Consider the following 25,992-nt stretch of genomic DNA (forward strand, 5'->3'; position numbering starts at 1 on the left):
AATTATAGGTAAGTTTATATTATTATTCTAATTCAGTGTCATAATTGTAATGTCGTTTAATTACTACAAGCAAATTAATTATTCGTGAAATTATATTTATTAAGTGGAAAATTAAATAGCAAGGAAAAAAATAGTTATTTCTATTCTTTTCTCCATAAAGGTATCTTCCCTATTCCTGATACAGAAAAAATAGAACCTGCACCTAATGCTTTGCCTCTTACAATTATCTGTGAGAATATTCGTGATCCAGCTAATTTAGGTTCTATAATTCGTATTGCTGCTGGTGTTGGATGTGAGAAACTAATTTTATTAAAAGGTATATTATATATAGTATTTTTGGAAACCAATGTACATCTACTATAGAGAAAAATGGAAGTCATAGTTTCAAATATATTTTTTCAGGATGTGTGGATTTATGGGATATGAAAGTATTGAGAAGTGCAGTTGGTGCTCATTTCAGATTACCAATATACCAATCAACTTCTAATGATCTTTCATCATTCATATCCGATGGAATGAATGTTTTTGTTACGGATAACAATACAATACATAATACAAACAAGGTTTTCAATAACTTTAATTCAGAGACTAAGTATTCCATTTCTAAGATTTATGAAAATTTTGATCTTCAGAATATGGAATTTCCAAAGTCTGATGAAACTTTAAAACAATCTGAAATGAAGAAAATTATAAGGACATTAAAATCTCTGCTTCCAATTCTTCCATATTACGCTGTTGATTATTGTACGAACGAAATCGCACTTGTAATAAGTGGTGAAACGGAAGGATTGAGCTTAGAAACGCTTAAATTTCTGTGGGAAAAACGAGCCGTACGTGTGAATGTACCTTTATTAAACAATGTTGAAAGTTTAAATGTCGGTGCGGCAATTGCTATAATATCGTTTGAAATTCAACGACAGATTGTATTTAAGCAAAGAGAATAAAATAATAATTTCTATTACGATCAATACCGTATAATTAACTGTATATACGAAACCAAGATTATTTCATTTTACTTTATTGATTTCGCATGCGCCGTGTCGGATATATATATATATACACATATGTACATTCATATATGGACACACATACGTCATATATGACATATGCACATAGTACATATATGTATATATACACCTATGTATACATATATACCTTCGTTCATTGACCTATCAAATTTACGCGTCGGATCGATGTTTCCCTAAAGTCACAAAAGACTCTATACACGCGTTCACGATTTTAGAATGTTTCTAGATCTAGGGAAAAATTTCGTTGACATTGGCGAAACATGTATTCGTATGGCACTTCACCCCTTTCTCCTCTCGTTTCGTTATATTCATGTGCATAATATTGATTCCCGAGTTTTCAGAAGTGGGTGGGGGCGCCGGTTTTCGCGAGAAGAAGGACAAGCAAGCCATTGCCTTCCGTCCTTTGTGCATCGTATCGCGGAAACGTGAAGTGCGCGCGCATATTCTGTGTGCAACGCGTGCGTGCATGCAGAGATCGTTGAATGAAAGAGCGAACAACGAGAGATAGAGAGAAAGAAAGGAAGAAAGAGAAAGAGAAAAAATAGTGAAAAAAGAAAGGAAGAAACGAAAGAAGAACGGGGCGGTACGTATGATCCAACTCGATGTGTATCGTCGATCGTTCGTAACGAAACACACTGACGTATAAATACTAAACTTCCAACGATATATACAAAGAAGAAAACGACTAACAAAGGGAAAGGACGAATTTAACTCGAAAGGGAGAAAAATGTGGGCCGGCGAGGATCAAACGCAACGTTATAAAACCAGGTTCGTTCTTTTTTACTTCTTTTATCTATTATCTTTCAATTTATTATTGTGCGTTTCTTCGTATTTTTCTTTTCTTTTTTCTTTTTTTTTTCTTTTAACCAAGATTGCGTACGTAATTTTCTTCGTTTCTATTATTTTCCTTTCCTTATATTATTTATGTATTTTTTTTCTTTCCCCTACAATGGCCGCGTTGCGACGAGAGTGAATTTCTCGCAACTCGTAACGTCGACGGTTTTGAGATATTTTCTGTCTTAACCTATGCATTTTGTTCCTCCTTGTTTTGTGCCATCGATCGTTTTGCCAACCATCGGTTGAAACGCCGGTGAAATCTTTCTCTTCGTATACCGCACACCCCTTGAATTCGCGCTCGTTATTTCTACCGGCGTTCGAAAGGAGACAACGGGCGTCGTGGAAGGGATATGTCGCGTAGGCATAAGAGTGAATGTGTGTATTCTGGTGTAGAATAACATAATAAATGTTGAAATTTTTACATCGACAAGTGTCATCGTTAATAAAGTGCTGCAGCATGACGGACTGTTGCATAATGAACATATTAAGGAACAGTTTTTGTTTTGTGAGTAAGTTATGTTTTGTATGATAATCAATTTTCCTTCCCAATTACTTTTGTGTTTTATTTCTTACTAGATTGTACAATTCGATAAGTTACAATTCACTGATTTTGTTAGGTTAAAGAGAAGCAACTTTCGACTTGGAACCAACTGGAACCAGCGTCAGTATGAATCGGTGCAACTGCGCAACGTTTGAATTATATCATCGGATCTTTGCACCAATGCATTTTACTTTTCTGCGAAAGGAAAGAGTACGGAGATCTATGTGTTAGTAGTGATTATAGAATTTACTCTTCTATAATTTTGTATACATCGTACCTTGATCGATATTATTTCATTTGATTACAGTTTTCATCGGATTGATGTCATCCGAATGTTATCATCCAGTTGGGAATGATAAGAATTGTAAGAAGTTCTTAATAATGATAATGTAATCTAACTTTCTTCCATAATAACATTATTTTATTCGCGTAAAGGGAAGTTAGATTGGCTATTAAATAAAAAGAAGATTGCAAGGACGACGTGACACAGAAAATATTTCAAGAATGAAAGGATAAGCTTGGAAAATGGCTAAACCGAATGAAAGATCAGTAATTGGGGCATTGTTTATCTGACAAACAGGTAATACAATTCCAAAACAGTAGAATGAACGAACAAAAAAGCACAATGACGTTGTACAAGTTTTAGTTACATCTTCAATGTCCTTTGTTGCACTTTATTCGATGTTCTGTGTAATTTTGAAGTCGGTCCTAACAAAATTTGATTTCGTTCATTATCCGATAACATCGTGTTGATACGTATCATTGTATTTTGTTAAGCCTGTTTGTATATCCTAAGATTCTCTGTGCACTAAATATTATGTGTCTATCTTATTTCATTTTATTTTTTATTTATTTATCGTATCTCTTCGTTACATCTTTTTTTTGTTTTTTGGAGAGGAGCGAGATAAAATGTGATAAAAGGGAAGTCTCGTTGGCATCGTAAGATGGAATCGCGTTATCGATAGAAAGGTCTGTTTTAATAACTAAAGTATAAAAGATAAGGAATGATTCATACGACGCAAATAAAAGATTTCGTCAGAAACGCGCTTACATTCGCTCGCGAATATGTACGTAGAGATAGCAGCTTGTCGTGAGGCATACACAGTTCGTTGCGGAGCAGAACGGTGAACGTACTGCAATGTTCAAAGTCAGGCTGTGCTACTTAGAGATAGTGTCGAGCGATTGCGGTTACAGCACAACCTATCTCATAGCAGGTTGCTACAACATCTCTTCATTTCACGCTCCTTCCTGTTCCGCAATTCATCTAACGAGCGCCATGTGGCCACATACCTGATGATTTCCCTCTCTCCGAAAAGTCCTCTTCGTCCATTTATGAAAAAAATCTATGCGAACATCATCATCGTGACCATAGGTTTTGTCTTTTAAAGTAACATCGACTTTTGTTTCTCCATGTCACAACTCGAAGACCTTTTGAATTTACATAATTCATTTACTATTTTCTTTTTCTGTATTTTTACATCAACTATGTATACGAACGATCAAACTGGTTATACTTTCTTTTTCTTTCTCTTTTCTTTTTTTTTCTTTCCTTTTTTTTTAAATGTTCAATTCTTTCGCTTAACTCAAAGGAAAAGTTTCCTTTTCCTCTCTCATTTATATATATATAGATTTCACCGTTGGTGATGGAAAAAGAGGAAGGAGCGAAAGTAAATACGACATCCTCGTCGATTTCGTGACACTCCTCTGGCTTTCTTTGCACGTGCATCGACACGCTCGATAGCTCTTCTCTTCCGTGCTTCTTCGTTCATAAATACTGGAGCTTCTTAATGAAACGTTTCCGGAGCGTACAATCCTATCAAACTTTCCAAATGATTTCAAGACTGTTCCGCGGAAAGATAATGTTTGAAAAGAAATAAATAGTCAAGAGGGAGGGAGGGAGGGGGGGAGAGAGAGAGAGAGAATGAAATATTCTCAAATATGGACAGGTGGAATAATACGTTAACGTAATACGTTGAAAAATAAATTTTGTTTAGAGTAGTTTGTGTCATGGCTCTTGAGTGATATTTCTGTATAGTTTGGCGGAAGTAAAACGTCAATTATCCTCCAGTATCTTTTTCCTTCTCTCTCTCCCTCTCTCTGTCCGTGTCTCTTTCTCTGGCTCTGTGACTGTCTCTCAAGATAAGTATCTCTCTTTGTCTGAGAATAGAGTTCAAGTTTTTCGAAAGGGTAGACTTTTGTGCGAGACACTAAAGCAGCTTTTAAATTTCGGATTAACGTGGAACAAAGGAATATCTTAGAAACGAAGAAGGAGATCAGACAAACAGGGTGTCTGGCAACTCGTTTACCACGTTCATTGAATGGACTTAAACGTCTTGGAAAGGAGAGTCGAGTCAAATAGAAATTTTTTGTTTAAAGTCTTGTTCGATAATTTGTGCATTAACCATGACCATTCAACATTAGATGCAAGTGGCACGCCAACTGTGTTACTCCAGTAACTTCATCGCTCTTTTATTTTTTTTCTTTTTTTTAACTATATAACTGAGAATTTTTTCAGATCTTAGCCAATGATTATTTTCAAAAAGAGCTTTAGACTTTAATCTTCAACGATTGTGAAACTGATCGAATTCGCATTGAACATAACAAGATCCATGTATGTAATTAGCTCGATTTCCTTTATATACGATCAATGTTAAACGTTCGATATATCGAGAATATTATCTCCGATCGAACGTTGAGCGTCCGTTAATGTCAATCATGTACCGATTGACATTGACAGACCAACCATTCTTTATTGTGATTCAGTTTAACGATTCGCTCTATTGAAGCATAACGAAGGCTATCTTTAATCGGTCCTTCCTGGTGGTCTTAGGAGAAACATTTACCGAGTATCGTCATCAAAGATTTGGTGAATCTTCTGTGTTCTTTTTTTTTTTTTTAATAATTTTTTTTTAATACCACCAATGTCACACATCCTTTATTGTATATTCAAATACATGCGTAGAAAGTTCATTCATTTAATGATAATTCATAATAGTTCTTCTATGAAAAATTTGGTGGCAATCCGTTTTATTCCATGAAATACTTACACGTTACAACCTCGAGCATAATCGTAAAAATAAAATAACAAGGATTCCTACGGCTTGTCTAATGTTAGCTCACAGTATTTTAGTTTCGTGGCTGCTGTCTTCCTTTTACCGCACTCGCGAACGGTGCTCACCCTGTGTGTAAACCGCTGCACGTCCGTTCGAAACGGAAATCATGTGTAGAACCGCATTTCGGTACCGTTCTTCGCGAAGAAGAACCTTATAATGCTCATTACGAATGTGATCTTTATTTATTGTTCGAGCAACTTATGTAAATCTACATTTCATTAAATTTTTATTTACCTACACGCTCTACGTAGAATTTTATCGAATCTAAGGAAAATTAAAATTTAATTTATTCGAGTTATATGGTCAAAGAAATGATCTCTAATTGTGGATATACGACGTAACAATTTTGTACGATTAGAAGAAATATATTTTGTTAGAAAAATATTAGACCGCCGTAACAGTGATAAACCTTTGTAAAATGGACAAAAATGACGTACGTACGTACGTTATCTAAGGAGATTTCGAATGATTCAAACGTATTCGACGTAGAACTCGAAACTATTTAATCGGACTATAAAGTCTAGCATTATAGATAGTGCCAGACAGACTAATGAAGCTAACGAGTTGCGATTATTTAACGATTTTCTCTTGCCCGCCTACGATCAGAAAGAGAGAACGTAGATTGTACTTACGTGTCTCATTGGCTAGCATAGCGACATCAGAAACAACTTCCACAGCAAGCAAATCGTTCGAGCTTGAATCCTCGCGAGAGGGATATCCGTGGGACGCTTGGGAGACGAGTCAACAAGAATATGCATTTTCTTTGTCGGTTAAAAACGAAATTATCCCAAGAAGAAGAATAAGAAGAAAAAGATTCGTACTTAATTTATGGTCGACGTTACTTCGAAACCCGTTAACACGTTAAACGTTGAAGTTCAACGAGAAAAACGATTGATTACATCCTCCGTGAAGAAGGCTTATCAGACTGGATAACGTTCGAGAATAAATTACAAAGGTTTAGAACATTTTTCTTGGTCGTAGACTCGGCCGTAGAGCCTCAGTCAATGGCTTCCGTATTTAACAAAACCTGTTCGACTGAAACGGACAAGCGTTGCTTCAGAAATAAATACGCTTACATGCGAAGACCTTGAACATTGTTTTGGAATCAATAACGTATACGCACAAGTCGAGAAGAGTGTCCTTTATTTTTTTTTGTAAATAACGCGATCGGAAGAGGATAGAACACAGTCGGAGATTGGAAAGAAGCTTGAAAGAAAATGAAGAGGAATCCTTTTGTGGGACGTGAGAGCAATTCCATGGCGCCAAGGGAAGACAGCGGAAGTAAGTGCCGTCATACAAGGAGCACAGGTTTCCCCTCTTACCTCGAGAAGGTGTTGCCGAGGATTATCAAAGTGGTGGTAACGGAAGGTTGGCCTTCGTTAAGCTTACCACACTGTCTGTAGCCGGTTGCACTCTACCGAAACAGCAAACCAGACTTACTGCCTCGTGCATTTATTTTCTGGTAGGATTTGGCACACACGTATACCTCTGTGTGTTGTCTCTCTCTCTCTCTCTCTCTCTCTCTCTCTCTCTCTCTCTCTCTCTCTCTCTTTCTTTCTCTGTGTGTGTGTACACACAAGTCGGCTTTTACTTTTAGCCTGAATAGTTTTCCGACAAAATGCGGCATGCGGTTTTATATTCACAAAACCGGTCTACACACGATGGATAGTCGATGGAAGCTATACAGAATTCATTACTAAAAAAAAAGATAGCCGAATAAACAAATAGAGAGACTCTTCGGATCCACATTCGAGTTCTAATTGAATGAATTTCGTGGATTAATTTCTAGGGAAACTCGAGACCTACTTGTGTCACGTGTTAGCTACACTCAAATAGATCGCTATTTAATTAGTTGATTACTCAAAGAGTTTAGAAACGGTCGAAGAAGGAAGGAAGGGTGTTTCGACCCTGCAGACATCCCACATGTCCCGCGTTGATGGAGGGCGTTGACAGAGGAGCTGCGCGACAACAACCCTTCGTTCTTTCCTTCTCCCTCCCTTCTTCCCCTCTTCGAATAAACCACTGAAACCCTGAAAATTTCGCATCGAGTTTCGTGCGAATGTATGAATAAAGGTGGAAGCCGTCCCGCGTTTATCCGCGTATCCACCGATGTGCAGCTAAGGGGAACGAATACCTTCGTCTAAGGCGGTAAACGCACGCACGACGTTACTTATTCGAACGTCAATTTTGCATCTACCGTTCGACGTTTTTCTTGCATCGTGTTTCCAGACTAAACGATATCGATTTGGTTCGATTAATTTTAAAACGTACGTCTATATACACATCTGTATTCGTCATCTCTGTTGTGTCTTTTCATACGGCAGACGCCGTGTCCTTTTTTTTCGTTCGCCTGTGTAATTGTTGATATTATTGATATATATTTGTTGTTATTATTGATAATGTTTTGTTTTCTCTTCTTTTTCTCTTTTGTAAATTCTACAAAGGCATATTTCGAATAGTAACCCGACGAAGTGGAAATCCAACGAGCTATTATAAATGTCTTTCGGTATCTATCTCTTTGATGCGTTGTTACCTTGCAATCCATCAGTCCGATCATTATCGTTTTAATGTTAGCTCATTACCTTCCTATGCGTGATATCAGGCGTGGCGATAGGTGCGTATGCACTTAACTAGGTGTAATGTAAAAAATCTTAGGTAATGACATCCGGCGTTGGACGTAAAATATGTAGTACGTCTTCGACCGGCAAGGAAATATTCACGTGGTTGGCTTAGTAACACGTGATTTTATTCCATCGGTTATCCTGTCAAAACTTTCTTCCGTCGTTCGGTAGTACATACCCGACGTATATACGCGCGAAGAACGTGACTCGCGTGTACGCAAAGAAGAAAAAGAAGGATCGCGAAAATGGAGGATGGTATATAAAAAGGAGAGCAGTTAAATAAGTAACCAAAACGTCTGCGAAACATCCAAGAGGAGAAGGAAAGGAAAGAGAAAAAAGAAAAAAGAATAATGCTCGATCGAATATCGAGGATTTAATGAATTATAAATACAGAAGGTATCGTTGAGCAACGCGTATCGTACGTCGAGAAAAATTCAATCGATACGAGAAGTTTGGAAGATTGGTCAATTACGTATAAAATGATGTATAAAGTACAGCGATTCGTCGAATCTAGAAAATTATTTTCGGACGAGTTGGTGGGATCGAGAGAAACTTTGTTTCCCCGATGATCGGAGAATCTCTTTCACCTGTAATGTATGAAAAAAGTATCTTTTAAAGTCGGCCATTCATCTCGAAGGATATAGAAAATAAATGCTAGCGAATAACATCTCGAATGATTATCGCCGCAGGACGTGTTCCTCGTTAGCAAAAGGATTCCGCGATCATCTCTCACGGAGCATACACGCGCGCACACACGTACGCGCGCGCAATTTCTCGAGCATCTTCCTAGCCGATGCACTTCTCGTTATTTTCGAGCGTGGCACGTGCGTGAACGTGCGCTCGCGCGCGCGCGCGCGTGCATCGGGGCTCGACGCGTCTGCAGGATGCATTTCCCCCCCACCCTAACTACAGTTCTTCTCCTACCATCTCTCCATGCGTCCCTGCAGAAGTCCTCTCCTCTCTCCGGTCTGGTTCGTCGAGCGTATTGATTGAGGTGAATGCACGACGTCGACGCCGACGCTATCGTCGACGCCATCCCCCTTCCTCGCCGATGGTGGGGGTGAAAGTGCATACGTCGACGCTCCAGGGGGGTGGTCTACTCCCGGCAGAGAGATGGCGAAACAACGCGGTTCCTGGTCCAAGTGACTTTGACGAAGAAGAGAAAGAGAGAGAGAGAGAGAGAGAGAGAGAGAGAGAGAGAGAGAGAAATTTGCTCTGCTTTCGAGGTTTCAAGACTGCTTAGAAATTACAAATTTAGATCGCTAACGATGATTCAGCGTTGTATTAATATATAAGAATTTATGAATTACATAAATTCGTGTTAATTATCCGGATGGAAAATGCTAGAAATTAAAGGGTTGCGCGAGTAGAGAGCGATACGCGAGAATGAGAGAGGGAGCGAGAGATAGCGTGTCTATATAGAGTAGTAGTGGGGAGGGGAGGTCCGGCCGAAGCGACTGGTGGGGGGTACGCCGTTGCCGGTGGTATATACAAGCGAGATCCTTATTCGCCTGTCAGTCTCCCGTCGGCATCGCGACGATAACAGTGTTTCGAGTTTTGCGTATGAATTAGTGACCCGTACATTTTTTTCTCTCATTTTTTGTCCCTTTCGCGTACGTTATATCAAACGCGAGATTGTTTCTTTCTCCTCTCGAGAGTGAGAGAAAGAGAGAGAGAGAGAGAAAGCAGTCAAGGACTTTCTGACTCACTGGTGTCAGCGATATCGGGTTGTTGGTTGGTTGGGCGAATACGAACCCTCCCCTTCTCTCTCTCTTCTCTGCTTCTTCTCTCTCTCGAGCTCTCCTCTTCATCGTCGTTAAGGGAGCGGCTGCTCGTCGTCGTCGTCGTCATCGTCGTCGTCGTCGTCGTCGTCGTCGTCGTCGTCGTCGTCGTCGGTTAGGAAGTGGTGGGCGTCTTCTTCCTCTTCTTCTTCGTCTTCGAGGATTATACGTTATGGCAACTTACGCGGCTTACAGACACGTCGAACTCGACAACGTCGGTTACGGAAAGAAGAGGTGGGTTCTTTTTTATAGATTAAAATTCAGAGGGATAGACGGAGGGAAAATGTCCCTTCCTCTTTTCCTCTATCTTTCGTTTTTTTTTTTTTTCATACCTAGTTACTTTCTGTCCCTAGATTCTGTCCAAAGATATTTCTTTGATTAATGGAAATATATGAAATTAAAGATTGACGAAAAATCATTCAAACTAATATGTTTGTATTTAGTTTATAGTTAGTGTTAAAGTTGGATGTGCATTCAACTGAGAAATTCGATATTCTTCCTTGGCACAAAATGGTATCAAAAGAGAGAGAGAGAGAGAGAGAGAGGGAGAGAGAGAGAGAGAGAGAGAGAGAGAGAGAGAGAGAGAGAGAGAGAGAGAAATAAAAAAAAAGAATAATAAAAAAAAATAAAAAAGATTAAAGAGATGGTGGGGAGAAGAAGAAATGCGCGCGCTCGTGCCGATATTTCTAGTTTTCAAGTTGACCGGGAAATTCGATGTGGCAGAACATGTGTTTTGACAAGGAGCGCGACATTTCTGATCGATTTACATGTAGTTGCGCATACACTTTGGCTAGTATCAAGTAACTGAGAATGCTGCATTTTTGCTTGCGGTGTAAACGAACTCTGCGAGCTTAGTCGGAAAATATTATCGACGAAATTAAAAAAAAAAAAAAAGGGGAAAAGAAATGAAATCAACCATAAGAAAACTGACGTGTATGATATTAGATTAGATTCTGAAATATTTCTCGTTTACTTTCGATAAGCGCTTTAATACGACTCGAATCGAAAGTTAATAACATTTAATAACGTATCGATATCTCGAGGTAGATGAAAACAGTGATTATAAATAATAGTAATAATAATAATAATAATAATAATAATAATAATAATAATAATAATAATAATAATAATAATAAACAAAAAAGCAAAAAGCTATGAATTCCGTTAAACGATCCGTCGTCGTTTACATGCGAATAAAAGCGTGTTCTACGTTCTCGAGTTTGCAATTGGCCTCGATTTTTATTTACGTATATTTTCAGGAAGTATGTATAGTTTATCGTTCAACTAACTATCATTAACGCTATATTAAATCGGCCGTACGTTATCGTTATTTCTTTTCTACGAACGGTAACCGCAGAAAAAGAGGCTCGAATTAATTTACCGACGAGCTCATAACGGCTTAGCAGCACCGCAAGATGAAGAATGAAAAAAAAGGAAAAAGAAAAGAAAAAAAAAAGTAAAAATAAAAAGGACGAAGAAAAAAGGGCGATTAAAAACCTTCCGGGTGATTCTATTTGCTTGACTTTTGTTTGCGAGCTTCCGTGTAGGACATCAATTAAAAAGCAAACTATACATTGAGAAAAGGAGTTAAGAAGACGAAGAAGAAGAGAAGCACAGCAGCTGGGTTTAGAAAGCGTGACCGCCGTTTTGTATCTTATCGTACGTTTTGCGTTCCATAGAAAGGATCAAAGGTGTCTAATTACCTTATTTTTTAGTTTTTCGATGACCCAGAATTCGAATATTAAGTCTGGCCATATAAGAAAATTATTCTTCCTTAATGAAAGGTGTGATGAAACAATAAGATTTTGTTCTCTCTCCTAACATACTTTTGTTTTCTAAATTTAAAACGAACGAAAAAAATGTAGAAATTAAAGATTTGTCTTTCCTCGATCGCTCGTGAAATTATTAGAAAAATTTTTCTATATAATATTCTTGTTTATACAATCTTTTTTATTTCTTTCGAAAGCGAACAAGAAAAGATATCTATGGTATGGCCGAAAAAACGAGAAGAGGTATGATTTTACTCGTTAAACCGTACGACTTTCTCGCAGCGAAGGAAACGTTTCGCGACTATTTCTGTACTTTTCTTCGGGGACAATTACGACTTCGGAATGAAATCTGTGGACATGATAACCGCCTTGGACGAGTTTCATTCGTATTACAGACCGCTTAAACGTGTGTGTTGTTTGTACACAGGACTCTACGATGCCTTTCCGTAACACACATTGTATTTATTCGGACACACATACACGCACATGTACAATACTAACGTAAAATTGCTATTGGATTGCTATTGGAGATTATAGGAAAGTTGTAGCTTTTATTGTGTGTTACCAGTCGATCGAATGCAGTACGAAGTGCAAATGCACATACTTACGTGCTCTCTCTCCCTCTCTCTCTCTCTTTCTCTCTTTCTTTCTATTCGTGCGTGAAATCAAGCGCGATATTAACTCGTACGAAGAAACCTTCAAGTGAGGTTTTACAGAGGAATTCTTTTACAGGCTCTTCGCAAATTTACGATTCGCCATGGACAGACGGAAATCTTCATTTCCGTTAACCGTTTTTCGTCCTCCTTTCCATTGCTATTGTAAATATTACAAGATCTTTCTTTTCATAGGAATTCATGTATATATATATATAAAATATGTATTTCTTTTTTTCTTTTCTTTTTTTTCTAAATACTTTTCATGTCACGCGACGAAGAAAGAAAATGGCCGATTTTAACGATAGTTACTTGCATATATCCAAGAGCTGATAATTCTCTAACGAGTTACATTGTCATCGTATATACATCGCGAACGATGATATTTAAACGTTCTTCGTTTTCCCGTTCTTCGTTCTCCCAGCTGATTCATCGTTAATAAACTCGAAACGATATCGAGACATGCTAAAAAAATTAACTGCTAAGTCATCCCTTGATTTCTACCATTCAGATTGATAATTATCGCTTTGTTAAGGAGCGATGGATGCGGTTACCGTATAAGCTCTTTGCCAATCAATAGGTTCTCTATGGGAACTTGGTATAATGATCGCTTTGTTTTTGAAATGGTTTAGTAAATAGAAAGACGTATTGATTGTCTTGGGTCAATCGATATACATATTTTTTTCTTATATAAATTATTTCTATACGAGGAGTCCCTTTTTTTAACGCCTATTGATTTTGTCGAACCTTGTACATTGACCTAATCGCGAAAGAACATCTGTGCCATGAAACGAGTCAAAAAAGAGAATATAATGGTAGGTGAAAGAGAGCAGTTGACTGCTGCAGTGTTCTCTGCATCGTTGCAGAGAATTGTTCTAAAACGCCATATGTTGGACATTGTCGTGGGAGTGGACGGACGACTTCATCATCGACATTTATTGACGTCATACAAATAAGGATGTTGATAAAAGAAAAAGTTCTTATTCGAATTCTCTTTACGCTAGGCAAAAAATGAAGGAAAAAAAAGTGGTAGATAAATAAATCAATCTACTTTTGACGAGGTACGATCGCAGAAAAAGTAGAGATCGTTAATTGGGATGATCAATTTTAACAATCCAAATGGGTGTGCCAATTGTGCTCGTAAAATTTTTTGTCGAGGCTGCTCGATAATTAGTTGGTTTAAGATATCTCTTATCGATAGTTTATTTGAACGAAGTTTGGTAAAGCGTAGAGAAGTTTTTCGAGTAACATCGATCAAACTTAAGGTTTTATCTAATACCATATACGTATAATTTTATATTCATCAATCAGATTTTTTCTTCTTTTTTTTTCTCTCTTTTTTTTTTAGATCACCCGCGACTCGTAACGAGAATTAAATAGCGTATTCCGCTTATCAATAAACGAATAGCCTAGCAAGAGTTGGAGCTATATGTCAGTCCCAGTATTATTGTGCGGTCATCGAGCGGGCAGTACAAAACAACGGCTCTTTTGTCGCGTGGTTCCACGTGTAAAACGAGATAGGCCAGAGTCTCGTGTATCCGTGTCCGTCGAAATATATCGTGTTACATCCAATGAGACTACCATCCGGATGTGGCGTTCGAAACTCCCTCTTCTAGCCCCCACTATACTTCCATCACCACCGCCACTACTTTGTTGACGAGGAGGAAAGAAACGACGGGGTTAGTCACCCCCGCCCTGTGGGTTAGCACACGCGTCGTGGCACCGTGCTCGACGAGAAAGGGTGGATTTGCGAGGCTCCGAACGACACGTACGTGTGTATGTGTATTGCAGCCATTGGCTTCGTTACTCTCTCTCTCTCTCTCTCTCCCCCCCCCCTCTCTCTTTCTCTTTCTCTTTCTTTCGCTGTCGCGTTTGTCAGAGTGAGCTTTCAAAAGTATCTCTAGCCACTTCGCAGGGCTTCCTTGAAGAAGAAAAAAAAACGGATTTTATCGACATGGCGCGTGGCTCGTAGAAGCCACTCTTTTTAATAAGGGTCAATGGGGGAGGGGAAGCGAGACAGAGAGAGAGAGAGAGAGAGAGAGAGAGAGAGAACCTTGTCAAGTGACCATCTCCTGTTTTAATGAAGCAACATCGAACGAGAAGATCGTCTTAGTCTTTTTATGTCTTGTCTTGAGATTAAAAAAGAAAGAAAATAATTAAATAAAAATATCTTAGGACGGTACGATAATGAACGGGAAATAATTTAGAAAAGTGACGAAAAGTGATGACAAGTCGGGAGAAAAAGAAACGAGAAATATTCTTGTTGAGAGGACTGGAGAGGAGACTATCGAATGTCCGGTTACCACATCAAACTTTATGACAATCAATGATCGTGTATCGGCGTATCAAAGGGGAAGTATCGGATCACGCTGAAGATGAGATAGTAATGAGAAAAAGGAAAATGCGTGAGTCGAGTTAAGGATAACCGGATTATCAATTGATCGACTTTTTTTTGATCCCTTTAAACCTTTGGATAATTTAGTAGATACAAGAGTAAAAGTGCAAAGTGCAAAAAAAAAAAAGAAAAGAAAAGTGAGAATTATAGATCGCTTACGAAGTCCACAAAATCTTTGTTGTACTAATTCCGATCGAGTTCCTTTCATATTTGATTAACTATGAAACGTTGCGTTAACTTTAACACTAAATGGAGAGGAAAAAAGGAACAGAAAAATTTGTTTAAAATAAAAGAAGAAATTTCTAACGGACGACCTACTTCGTATGGCAATCAGGAAACCTTTTCTTTTTCCCAGCGATAAACCGATAAACGTCGACGCGTAATATCCGGCTATAGATACGAACGAGATGCAAACGAATCGTCGCGATGAGACGCGTGGATTCTGAATTATTTACAAAAAAAAATAACAAAAACGATAGGAGTATCGTTTCAATTGGCATTAGAATATTCAATATTTTTTTATCGAATTAAGACCGAGCCGAATGGCTGGAATTTATTCGAATGTCGGCTTTTATTAGATCTTCAAGGGATCGTCCGTTTAACAACATGTTAATTGATAATGATGTTAGATTAGATTCGGAAAAAAATAAATAAGAAAAATCTCGAAAAGAAAATATGAGAGAAGAAGACGGAGACACGATAGGAAATATCGATCGAAGAGCGTGGAACGTTTTAAGAGACAATAGAAGAATTAAGTGGCATGACTCTTTGCGTGGTGTGTCTTGATACGGCCGATTACGCCATAGACGCCATAGGCGAGGTCTTCTATACGCACCACCCACATCCCTAGTACCTGGTACCATCATATTTATAACCTCCGTTCTTCTCTAACGTTATAGCCAACTATTCTTTACATATTTACGTGCTTCTTTCGTAAATGGACCGTGCATTTTACGGTAATCATTACCTTCCATTGTCCTAGTGGTAGCGTTATTACACTTTAACGCTAGTCTGAAAACCTTTGTTTTCTAAGTGAAATTTCAAAAAAGAAAAAGAAGAAAAAATCATAATTAGCAGAATAATCTATTGTATTTTCAAAATAAAAAATAGACGACTCATACAAGATTCTTGATATTTTTTAGAAAGTTTGCATTTCTATGAAAAACGAGTTATCAATCGATTTTTTTTTCTTTTTCCAAATTAAAAACAAGGATAATCGAATAGCATGAATTCTCGAATTTAAACGAAGATCTCGAATTAGCCAGCAATCATGTCATTTTTCAAGGAGACTGTTTAGGTATCGGAGGTTGAAATCGAGTACTTATTCGGAATCAAATAGGTCGAATTAAGTCAGGCTGATGATGACGATGACGATGATGAGGATCGATCGATCGTTGTGTGGTTAATCGGGCCGAACGTGGGTGTAATTGGCCAATTAGTTAATCCCTGATAAAAGTTTCGTCGTGTATCATTAGTCCTTCACGATTCATTACGAGAGATCTTTAACTTGCATCCTGGCGGATTCTTGTTTATTAGCCTGTTACCTCTTATTAAAGGGAACTCATGTTATCATTATCCGTTCATAGTAAATCTAATTTACGTAATTAATCGTCAGCTAGGGAGATCATCGATCACGAAAGATTTAATATGAAAATTATGGAAATTATTCTCAAAGTTATCATCTTGTAATTCGTGTACTACAAGAACGTTTGGATTTATTCGGAATAGTATAGAAGGTATAGAAACGTTCTCAAACTCGGTGAGACTGTGGCAAAGTACGATTAACTCTGGCCGACATAATTCTCGTACCGCGACTAGATGAGTAACTACATTCCACGGAAATTCGCTGGGCGTCAATGACACCAGTGAACAACATACTACCGACAATTAAACTCCACGTAGCCTTTTATTTTTTTCTACCCGAGAATTTTTTTCCTTTTTTAAGCAATCGCTATTTCTTTTCCTCTTTTTTTCTTCTATCCATTCTATCTATCTATATATCTTTACTTTTATTGCAATGATTCATCGATCGGTCGTGCAAGTACATATTGTACGAGATAGGCTTTTTAATATACGAAGAAATGATTTTTCTTTCTTTCTTTCTTTCTTTCTTTCTTTTGTTTACGGTAATATCACATTATAGATTTCCGGGCTCTCTCAACGATGACACGTACAAAAGGTTATTGAGATGCCTAAAGTGATAGTTAACTTGTATCGACGGTAATGCTCGAACGCATACGTGATAAGATGTCTGGCCATTCACACGTACTCATTTTGTTGAATACGAAGTCGGCAGGTCGATAAGTACTATGCATCGCTTGTTGTATAAGGCTTTTGCTTCTTTGTTCTCCACTTTTTCTCATTCTCTCTCTCTCTCTCTCTCTCTCTCTCTCTCTCTCTCTCTCTCTCTCTCTCTCTCTCTCTCTCTTTGGTACAGCAATAAAACGTACCGTTCTTCGTCTAAAATCAAGAGGAACGAACATTGGCGGAAACTTTGACATATTCTCGTGAAAAAAAGAATCTTACTTTTCTTCTTATCTCGTTAAACTCGTCGATAACACTGTCACGTTATATAATTTTCTTATAGAAATCTGTAGAGCAACGAAGAAAAGAGAAGTTGGGGTTATAAAGGGTTAAAATTTTGTTTTTTTTCTCTCTCTATTTCTTTTCTTTTTTTTTTTTCTTCAGAGTAAAAATAGAAAATGTAACAGTTAACGACTTTCTATCGTGTTTTTGTCTCGTTCGTACGATCGAAGTCAAAGTTTTTATGTAGCTTCTCGCGTTCCGCTTGCGTGACAAGATGGCTAAAAAAGGAGGGGTTGGAGGACGGGCAAGAGAGGGGTAAAAAATCTCTCTAAATCGGATCCCTACTTATTCGAGAAGATTCGAAAAAGAGGAATCGGTGAATGATCGATAATCGTTTTAATCGATTCCGCTTGAACCGAAACCAATGTAGCACGGAAAGTGTTCGGCCCTCGAACCGTAACCGATATTTTTCCGGTTTCCGTTCCCGTAACAACACCGATTGAGAATAACGGTCCTCGTCGAATGGTTACGGTTTCCGAAAGTAGTAGTACGAGGAAGCCGATTTGAAATAAGTCAAATGCCATCATGTTTGTAACAGGAAGAACAGAGAGAGAGAGAGAGAGAGAGAGAGAGAGAGAGAGAGAGAGAGAGAGAGAGAAATGCAAGAAGAATTATTAAATGCAAGAAAAGTTTAACCGTTATCGAACGTGATTGGCTGTTGAAAAGAAAAGATGAAAAAAGAATCTTGAAATGGACGTATATGTGTACGTACGTAGGTATACTTATATTCATTTACGTATATACCTATGTATAATATACATTTTCTTATTATCCTAGAAAATAATCTCTCAATTATATTCTCTTTCTAGGCCAAGATAATCATTTTTCTATTGTTAAGACGATCACGAGATACCTCGTGACAAAGTTACATCGCTAACAAACGGCGATGTCACCGAAGATGACACAACGATTTTCTTTCCATTTTATTATCAAACTGATAATATATGTATGTATAACGATCGCCGATGAATCATGATTCGTTTAAACCATATAAAAACGTGCCTCGAAATTTTGCTAAACAGTAGAGACGTGAATCATTTGTTTTCTTTATAATCTATAATCATTTCGAATATTTCAATGATCTTGATTTCTTTCACTTGGGCGCTATAGAAATAATATTCTAGTTTTAATTATATGATAAATGAGATAATAAATCTATAGGTACGCAAAACGATCGGTACTCCATTACGTATTTACTTTATAAGAACGAATCGAAGAGGCGTCGACATTCATCATACGGCATATTTCCCGACACACCCATCCTGTTGTTCTCACCATGGATTTTCCACTTCCTACGATCGAGAGATTATCTTCCAGCTCGAATATCGCTTTCGAGTTTAACTGTACTCGATATATATATATATATATCGCTAAAAATAAATTAAAAATTATATTTGTACTCCTTCGGTACGTGATTTATCTTTTTAGAAATTTATAGGAAGCTAATATTACACCTTAGCTATGTTTAAGAACATAATGGAAAAATTACGTTGTTACAATCTGATGGAATTTTATTAAAAAAAAAAACTATTATAATTATACATATAATCGTACATCTAGAAACATTCAAAAAACGTTTGAATCCAGTTCAAAAGGAAAAAGTTGCTTTTTGAAAAACGACGTCGCAACTTACTCGTATTTCTTTGAGGGTTGGAGGAACGGAATAAATTGCAAAAATGCATGCAATGTATTTCACGTGGGCGATGTGCCGTTGTAATTTCTAGCGCAAACCCAATCAATGAAAATGATGAAGTACACAATGGAGTCCTTAATGAGCGAAGGGTGGTACCGCGCATGTTGATGCTCGGTGTATTCGCGGAAGGAGGGACCGACGACGGATTGTTTTCTCATTGATTAAAATCCTTTTCAATGGGTCGACCGTGAAACGTTGAAAAGCGGTTGGTTGGTCGGCTAAAAAGCTTGCTGAGTTGTTTTCGACGGGGGGTCGAGACGAAAGTATTTCGTGCGTCTAATTGCAGTCGCTCTAATTGCGCCTCCCTCTTTCTTTTTATTTCCTTCTCTTTTTCTCTATTTCTTCCTCTTAAAAAAAAAAAGAGGGAACGATGAGAGGGAATACACTAAGCTCGCTCGCACGCGCCACGACGAAGCGCGTGCCGACCCATCGAGAGAACCGTCGTCGTTGACTCGGTGGCTCGTTAAACGAAAATTAGAATTGATTTAGCTGCTAGATTGAACGGTACTCTATCTCTCTTTATTTTCTCTTACGCACGGATGCAATCACATGCAACCACGGCGCCGTTGCTAATGGCTGCGCGAGCCGTCCCGAGTCATATTGCAATTTCTCTATTTTATGAGATTTAACAATTTCTTTTCTTTCTCTTTTCTTAACATCAAACATCTATCAAACGTATAGACGTGTAGGAATTTGAAGGATCTTAAAGATACATTTAATGGCTCGCTATCTATCGATTGTAAATAAATTATTCCTCCAAATTATTATTTCTTCGAATTTTTATCGATCTATCAATTCTCCGATATTATTTTAGAGTTTTGAAGCCACCAGGCGGTGGGAGCAGCGACATCTTCGGCTCGACTCAAGACGAGACCAGTCCACGCCGCGTGAAGAATCACAATCAGTCTCAGCTTGGTAGCGCGTTATTCGGTGACGCACCCGATTCCAGCAACAACAGCAACAACGCGACCGGCAATATGGATAACAACGGCGGCGAGATTACACCACGTTCCGGCAAGCCCGGTAATGATTCATACAATCGCCTGTTTGGCCCTCCCGATGCCCCACCCACAACCCCAAACGCGAAAAATTACATGCGCAGCAATATACCCCTCAACGGGGATGATACAACGTCGCCCGCGAAAAGTACATCAAGCAGCAACTCGAGCTCGAGTATCGTCAACGGCTTTACCAATAGCAACAACTCTAACGTCAACGATATCACAGGTAAGGACATCGTCGTCCTTCCCTGATGGACGACCACCATCTTTCTTTTCCTCTTCCTCCTCCTCGTCTTCTTCTTCTTTTTCTTCTTCTTCTTCTTTTTCTCTTTTTTCTTTTTCTCTTTCTTTTTCTTTCGTTTTAACCACGAGAGTATCTAGATACAGATGCAAGATACACAGGCAGACTAGGACATTTCAATGAAAACCTTTTGTGCGAGTGTATAAGTATGTAAGTGACAAGTGTAAATGTTTCTTGTTCTTTGCGAATTTTTTTATTAACCCTTGAATGCTATCGTAGCTGACTTGTAACACTAATCCTTTGACTATTCCTTCGCTATAAATGTAACGAAGTTTATTTACTTGAGATGATTAAAGACGAGTAAAAGAATTTTATTATCTCAATTTAAATTCGATTGTTATAAAATTTCGAAAGATAATGGTATAAGGGGAGAAAAAAAATTATATAAATAAGATCGGTCATTGTTATCAAGAAAACATTTTTAAGGGTTTCCATTTAAATGTCCCATCCTTTATGGTAGTTACGCTCGTGTATTTTTTTTTCTTCTTATCATTTATTATTTTTTTTCCGACGTAACGACTTCTTTTGTATTCCTACAAAGGGTCGCCAGATTTTCTTTCCCTCTCTATCTATCTGTCTATCTCGCTTTCTCTCTCTCTCTCTCTCCCTCTCTCTCTCTCTCTCTCTCTCTCTCTCCCTCTTTCTATCTTTCTCTTTCTCTCCCTCTCTCGTTAAAATCAAGTAAGAACTTAGAAATGCACCAGACAGAGACGATATGCTTCGTGTTTCATAGCGGTACTCGCTGTTTGGTAAAAAACTTACAGCAAGATATTTTATAGACAGAAAGAGAGAGGGAGGGAGGGAGGGAGAGAGATGGAAAATAAATTGCTTCGCTGAATAACGTATCTTGAGTACTTGTATCTGGACACTGCCGATTACTACTATACTATGTTTTTCGTCTTTCCTTAATATATATATATATACTTATATATACCTATATATATATACGAAGCACATTGTGGCATCGATTTACCTCTTTTTTATATATATATATATATATAGAAAAACCTATCTTAAAATATGTGTCCGCGCGTTGCAGGCTCTTACGGTATAAAAATCGTATGTCACAAGTTGGTCTTCGTTGCTCCTTTTAATGTTGTAAGCTAGAGATACTAATACATTCGAAAAGTAGAATTAGGATTCTTAAGGCGTTGTCTAACGAAAACATCAAAAAAAAAAAAAAAAAAAAAAAAAAAGAGAAAATAGAAACAAACGGATTAAAGAATGCTAACAACGCATAAAAAATTGCTGTCTTTACAACGATGAAAAAAAATTTTGATCTTCGGGTGAAAAAGATGCAAGAAATTTTTCTTTCTTTTTTTAATGAAAAGGAAAAACTAATTAAAAAGTTTATGAAGATTTATGAAAACAATGGAACTTCTTGATCGGCGATTGAAAATTTCAATTGATTATAGTAGTCTACTAATGGAAATATCTGTAGCATGATACTTAAAAAAATATATTTCTTTTTATTTATATAAATATATACGTACGCATATATATACATCTGATTAATAATCTAATAAAAAATGAATTTTCCTTAAACTGTTCGCAAGCAGCTTTTAGGAGAATCAAACGATTTCGTAAGTGTGCAACGAAAAATATTTGAGTAGACGATACAACAACATTGACCCTATTACACATATTCTCTTTCTCTCTTTTTCTATCCTTTTTTTTTGGTTGCAAATAGTCATAGAAAAGTCTACATATATAGTTTTGATTTGTCATACGTCATGAAAATGTCCTTTGTATTAGAGAGATATATATACTTGTATATTATTATTGAACAAATTTTTTATTCGATTTAGACCATATTTTGTTACATCGTAAACAAAAAATGAAACAAAATAGGGCCTGCCACAGTAAACCGAAACACATATTTTGAGTTAGACAATTGATTAATAACTCATCATCATTTCGCTTATGTTGTTTTGTATTTATCTTTTTTTTTCTTTTTTCTAATTGTTTTTTCATCTTCTTTTATTATTTTTTTTTAGGCCACTAGTATTCGTAGTAGCACACATATCTATACATACGTTGTATCTTTATCATGTCGTTACAATCATTGTTCTTCATTTTTAGATTTTCACTTTATTTTAGATTCTCTTCAGGAGAATGTAATAACACACGAACGATCGCTTGTAAATAATTTTACGCATACCTCGTATTCGCTGGCCTTTAAGAAATGATTTTACGCGATTAGTGAAAGCAAAATGTATACATACATACATACATACATATATATATTGTATATGTACACATATTCACATTGAAATCTTATTAGCACAGCATCCGAGCAATTCTTCTTCTCCTTCTTCTCTTTTTCTTCTTTTTCTTCTTGTATATCTTTTTTTGAGGAGACGTCAATTTTTCTTTACGTGCCATATTGCTTTTTTCCTTCTTTTTTCTTTCTTTTCTTTTTTCAATCGATTTGTTCGAACAGCTGATCTTATCAAAGATAGTTTCAAAAGAGAATCACAGTTCTCAGCAGCATTGTTTCGATAGAACATTAGAAAGATCGTTAGAGAAAAAGTTCTTTTTATTTTTCGTATGTATTTGCATTGAAATCGATATCGTACGTCATCCGATCACATTTTTCTATCGACATGCGATTGATTATTTTCATTTTCACTTTTATTTCGATAACCAATCACATTTGGCTTTTTTCGCATTCACCTGCTTCTCATAGTAAATACACAAAACTAGAATCACAAGTTTCGTGTATCTGTTATTGTTCTCGTTAATCTTTTCGGACAGACGAGTAAAAGAAATATTGAAGAAGAAAAAAACATTTTAATACAATGATCTTACAAAAGAATTTTATCGATTATATTTTATAAATCGTAATCGAATGGAAACATAAATCTAGCAAAATGATATCGACTAGAACTTTGAATTAATTCATAAATATCGAAAGAAAAACGATTCTCTATTCTTATTCTAATATTTTATAATATGATTCATTGATGGACGGACAAAAGAGTACAAGTCAGAATTATTAATTTTGCAGAGGTGATTGTATTGCAGAAGTTGATAATATTTAAAGAAGCAATGTAAGATTAGATGTTGGACGTGAAAGTTGATAAGGTATGTCTCGCTCATTGAACTTAAATATATCTACGTACCATAAAAGAAGGACAGTAAATGTATAGAATATATTAGCTTATCTTATTTATATAAAAACTTTTGACTGATACTCTTTTTCCCAATATATATATATATAATCTAATATTCTATTCTATTCTAATAATAATATTATTCTCTACTCGTCCGTACGAAAATGTCGCATCCATTAAACACTAACGTATGGGATGCGATTCTCTCTCTCTCTCTGTGTTTTGTGATGACGTTATCGATGATGCATGGTGTCGGTGATGGTGAATTTCTGGTACGTGTCCTATTGCTTAACGTGCGGCAACGGATATCTCTCGCTCGCTCTCTCAAACTTGGCGTTCCTGTTATCCTGTCGAAATCCTGGCAGGAGGAGCGTCCTGCATGCCGCGCAATCCAGTCACCGGAGACGGAGTCGACGTGACGCCATTGAGGCGCACACGAAGGTGTAGAGGTAACCTTTACATTTGCCAATTTTATTTCCCCTCGATATCATTACCACCATCGTTATCATCACCACCACCACCACCACCATTCTCATCATCATGATCATCATCATTATCCCCTTCTCTAATAGATTTCCCCATTATTTATCCTTGTTGCACCTTCATGCGTACTCCGAATAATATTCGATTTATTAGCCGCCATTTTGATTCTCCGCTTCTTTCGTCGTGGACGATAAAAGTGAGTTTTAGTAACGAAACATCGCGGGAATTCTTTTTTTTCCTTTTTCTCTTCTGAAATATATATATATATTTTTTTTTAATTAATTAAAAACAAGGGGAATCGTGATTAATTGAAATTAATTACGGTTCCTTTCATAAGACACGGAAATGAGATTTTATATAATTGCGTGAACAATGTGATGTAAAATATGGAAAAGTACGCATAGATATTCGCTATTATTTTTTTTATGTACGAATATGTAGCTTCATATTTGAACCCTTAAATAATCCTCAATTTTCTTTTATACATATATCCTTTCGATCGTTATTCAAAAGAAATTTCATTATCTTGAAACAGAAAGATCAAAAATTATTTGTGCGACATAATATCTCTTTCCTAAATGTTATAATATATACATACATACATACATATATATATATATATATATATATATATAAACTTATGTGTTGTATAAACATTCTCTTTTAAAGATTTCGAACGATCCCGAATAAATCTTTAGGGACAATAAGGGAAACTTGTGTATGGATAAAGATAACGAGAATGCAACGCTATTTGAATATTAGAAATAAATTGGGAAAAAAAGAAAAAAAATGTCACAAAAATTATATTTACAGATGGTAATCCAGTAACCGGAACTGGCTATACGTCTGAGACACAGAATGGAGGTTCAGCGATGCAGAATGGAACAGGCAGCTCAAGTTCCAGCATAGGTGAGAAATCGAATGGCTCGTCGCCAACAGGAAAGCCAGCAGGAACTCGTACTCGCGTCCCACCGGGTGGATACTCATCTGGTCTTTGGTAAAAAGGGTTGGTCCATCTTTCTCAGCAGCAACAACATCAATATCAGGATCCCGTTTCCATCTTAGAATGTGGACTCAAAGATAAAATTTGGCGTGTCAACGGTTGAAGAAAGGACAAAAGAGAGGAAAAAAATAATGATAATAATAAAAAGAAACACACACACAGGCTCTATCATCTTATTCCGACTCTTGTCGTACGTTTTCTGTAGCGGGAAAAAATGAATGCAACATGCAATAACAACAAAATTACATACCAACAAATGAGAAACAAAAGAAAATACTAGCCATCCATCCATAATTAATTATTCGATTTTGAGAACTTGCATAACTTAGCTGAACGAGTCAAAGAAAAGAAAAAGAAAAAAGGAAAGAAAAAAATTAATAATAATAATAATAATAATAATAATAATAATAATAATAATAATAAACCGTTCATCGATCGTTGATTTGGTACTCTCGGCTTATAGTTTCGTACGTGGAGATAAACTTAATCGTAAATTACTACTATACATATATACATATATAGTACTTTGATAAATTCATCGAACGAGAAAAAAATCTTTTTGATTGTGTTATGACACGTACACTTACACATATACAAATATGCGCGCGCGCGCGCACACACACACACACAACTATCTCTCATTTTCTCTTTGTCTCTTTCTCTCTCTCTCTCTTTCTCTTCTGTTACTTTCTCTCGTTTTCCCAATTCCGATTTTCCAAACGATGCAACCCCAAATTGTCTACGTTATCATCTTCTTTATTCTCGTCTAATAAATATATTTTGGCCGAAAATTAAAACAGATAAACGAAGAAACGAAAGGCCTGCCTATCCTTCTCGTCGCGATCATTGCTTAGAATTAATACCGACTTAGTCGAGAACGCCAAGAAAATAATTTCTAGATAGTGGATTGATCTTCTCGATTGTAATGATCAAAAGTAATAATAATTAATTAGATCGCAATGAACGAGAAGGAGGCATAAGAATTAAACAACAACAACAAAAATATATAAAAATACACCAAACAAAAAAAAAACGAAACCAACTTATAATCTTCTCCTAAATATAATTAAC

At 36.8% G+C, this 25,992-nt stretch overlaps 2 protein-coding genes across 6 annotated transcripts; both read left to right on the plus strand.

Annotated features, from left to right (window-relative positions):
• The first annotated feature begins 49 nt into the window (after window positions 1-49).
• Window positions 50-968, plus strand: LOC122634201 (rRNA methyltransferase 3, mitochondrial). The gene is made up of 4 exons (XM_043822905.1): window positions 50-54; window positions 105-316; window positions 403-563; window positions 633-968. Exons 1-4 carry the CDS (start codon window positions 50-52, stop codon window positions 942-944), a joined length of 690 nt encoding a protein of 229 aa, XP_043678840.1. The 3' UTR covers window positions 945-968.
• Window positions 969-1,360: 392 nt separating this feature from the next.
• Window positions 1,361-25,943, plus strand: LOC122634371 (microtubule-associated protein Jupiter). 5 transcript variants are annotated; one of them, XM_043823246.1, is made up of 5 exons: window positions 1,361-1,796; window positions 19,832-20,244; window positions 21,879-21,902; window positions 23,801-23,884; window positions 24,732-25,943. In XM_043823246.1, the coding sequence occupies exons 1-5, from the start codon at window positions 1,756-1,758 to the stop codon at window positions 24,917-24,919; spliced, it is 750 nt and encodes a 249-aa protein (XP_043679181.1). In that variant the 5' UTR covers window positions 1,361-1,755; the 3' UTR covers window positions 24,920-25,943. The 5 variants fall into 5 exon arrangements, with proteins under 5 accessions (XP_043679181.1, XP_043679180.1, XP_043679182.1 ...); XM_043823245.1 differs by lacking the exon at window positions 1,361-1,796 and adding an exon at window positions 9,637-10,155; XM_043823247.1 differs by lacking the exons at window positions 1,361-1,796; window positions 21,879-21,902 and adding an exon at window positions 9,637-10,155.
• The last annotated feature ends 49 nt before the right edge of the window (window positions 25,944-25,992 follow it).

This window comes from Vespula pensylvanica, chromosome 14 (genome assembly GCF_014466175.1).
Source record: "Vespula pensylvanica isolate Volc-1 chromosome 14, ASM1446617v1, whole genome shotgun sequence".
In the NCBI taxonomy this organism is placed as follows: domain Eukaryota; kingdom Metazoa; phylum Arthropoda; class Insecta; order Hymenoptera; family Vespidae; genus Vespula; species Vespula pensylvanica.

Coding starts and splice junctions, on each gene's coding strand:
- LOC122634201 (XM_043822905.1), top strand. Junction 317..402: donor GAAACTAATTTTATTAAAAG/GTATATTATATA, acceptor ATATTTTTTCAG/GATGTGTGGATTTATGGGAT. Junction 564..632: donor CAATACATAATACAAACAAG/GTTTTCAATAAC, acceptor TTTGATCTTCAG/AATATGGAATTTCCAAAGTC.
- LOC122634371 (XM_043823245.1), top strand. CDS start 10,094: ATGGCAACTTACGCGGCTTACAGACACGTCGAACTCGACAACGTCGGT. Junction 10,156..19,831: donor GTCGGTTACGGAAAGAAGAG/GTGGGTTCTTTT, acceptor ATATTATTTTAG/AGTTTTGAAGCCACCAGGCG. Junction 20,245..21,878: donor TAACGTCAACGATATCACAG/GTAAGGACATCG, acceptor GTTCGCAAGCAG/CTTTTAGGAGAATCAAACGA.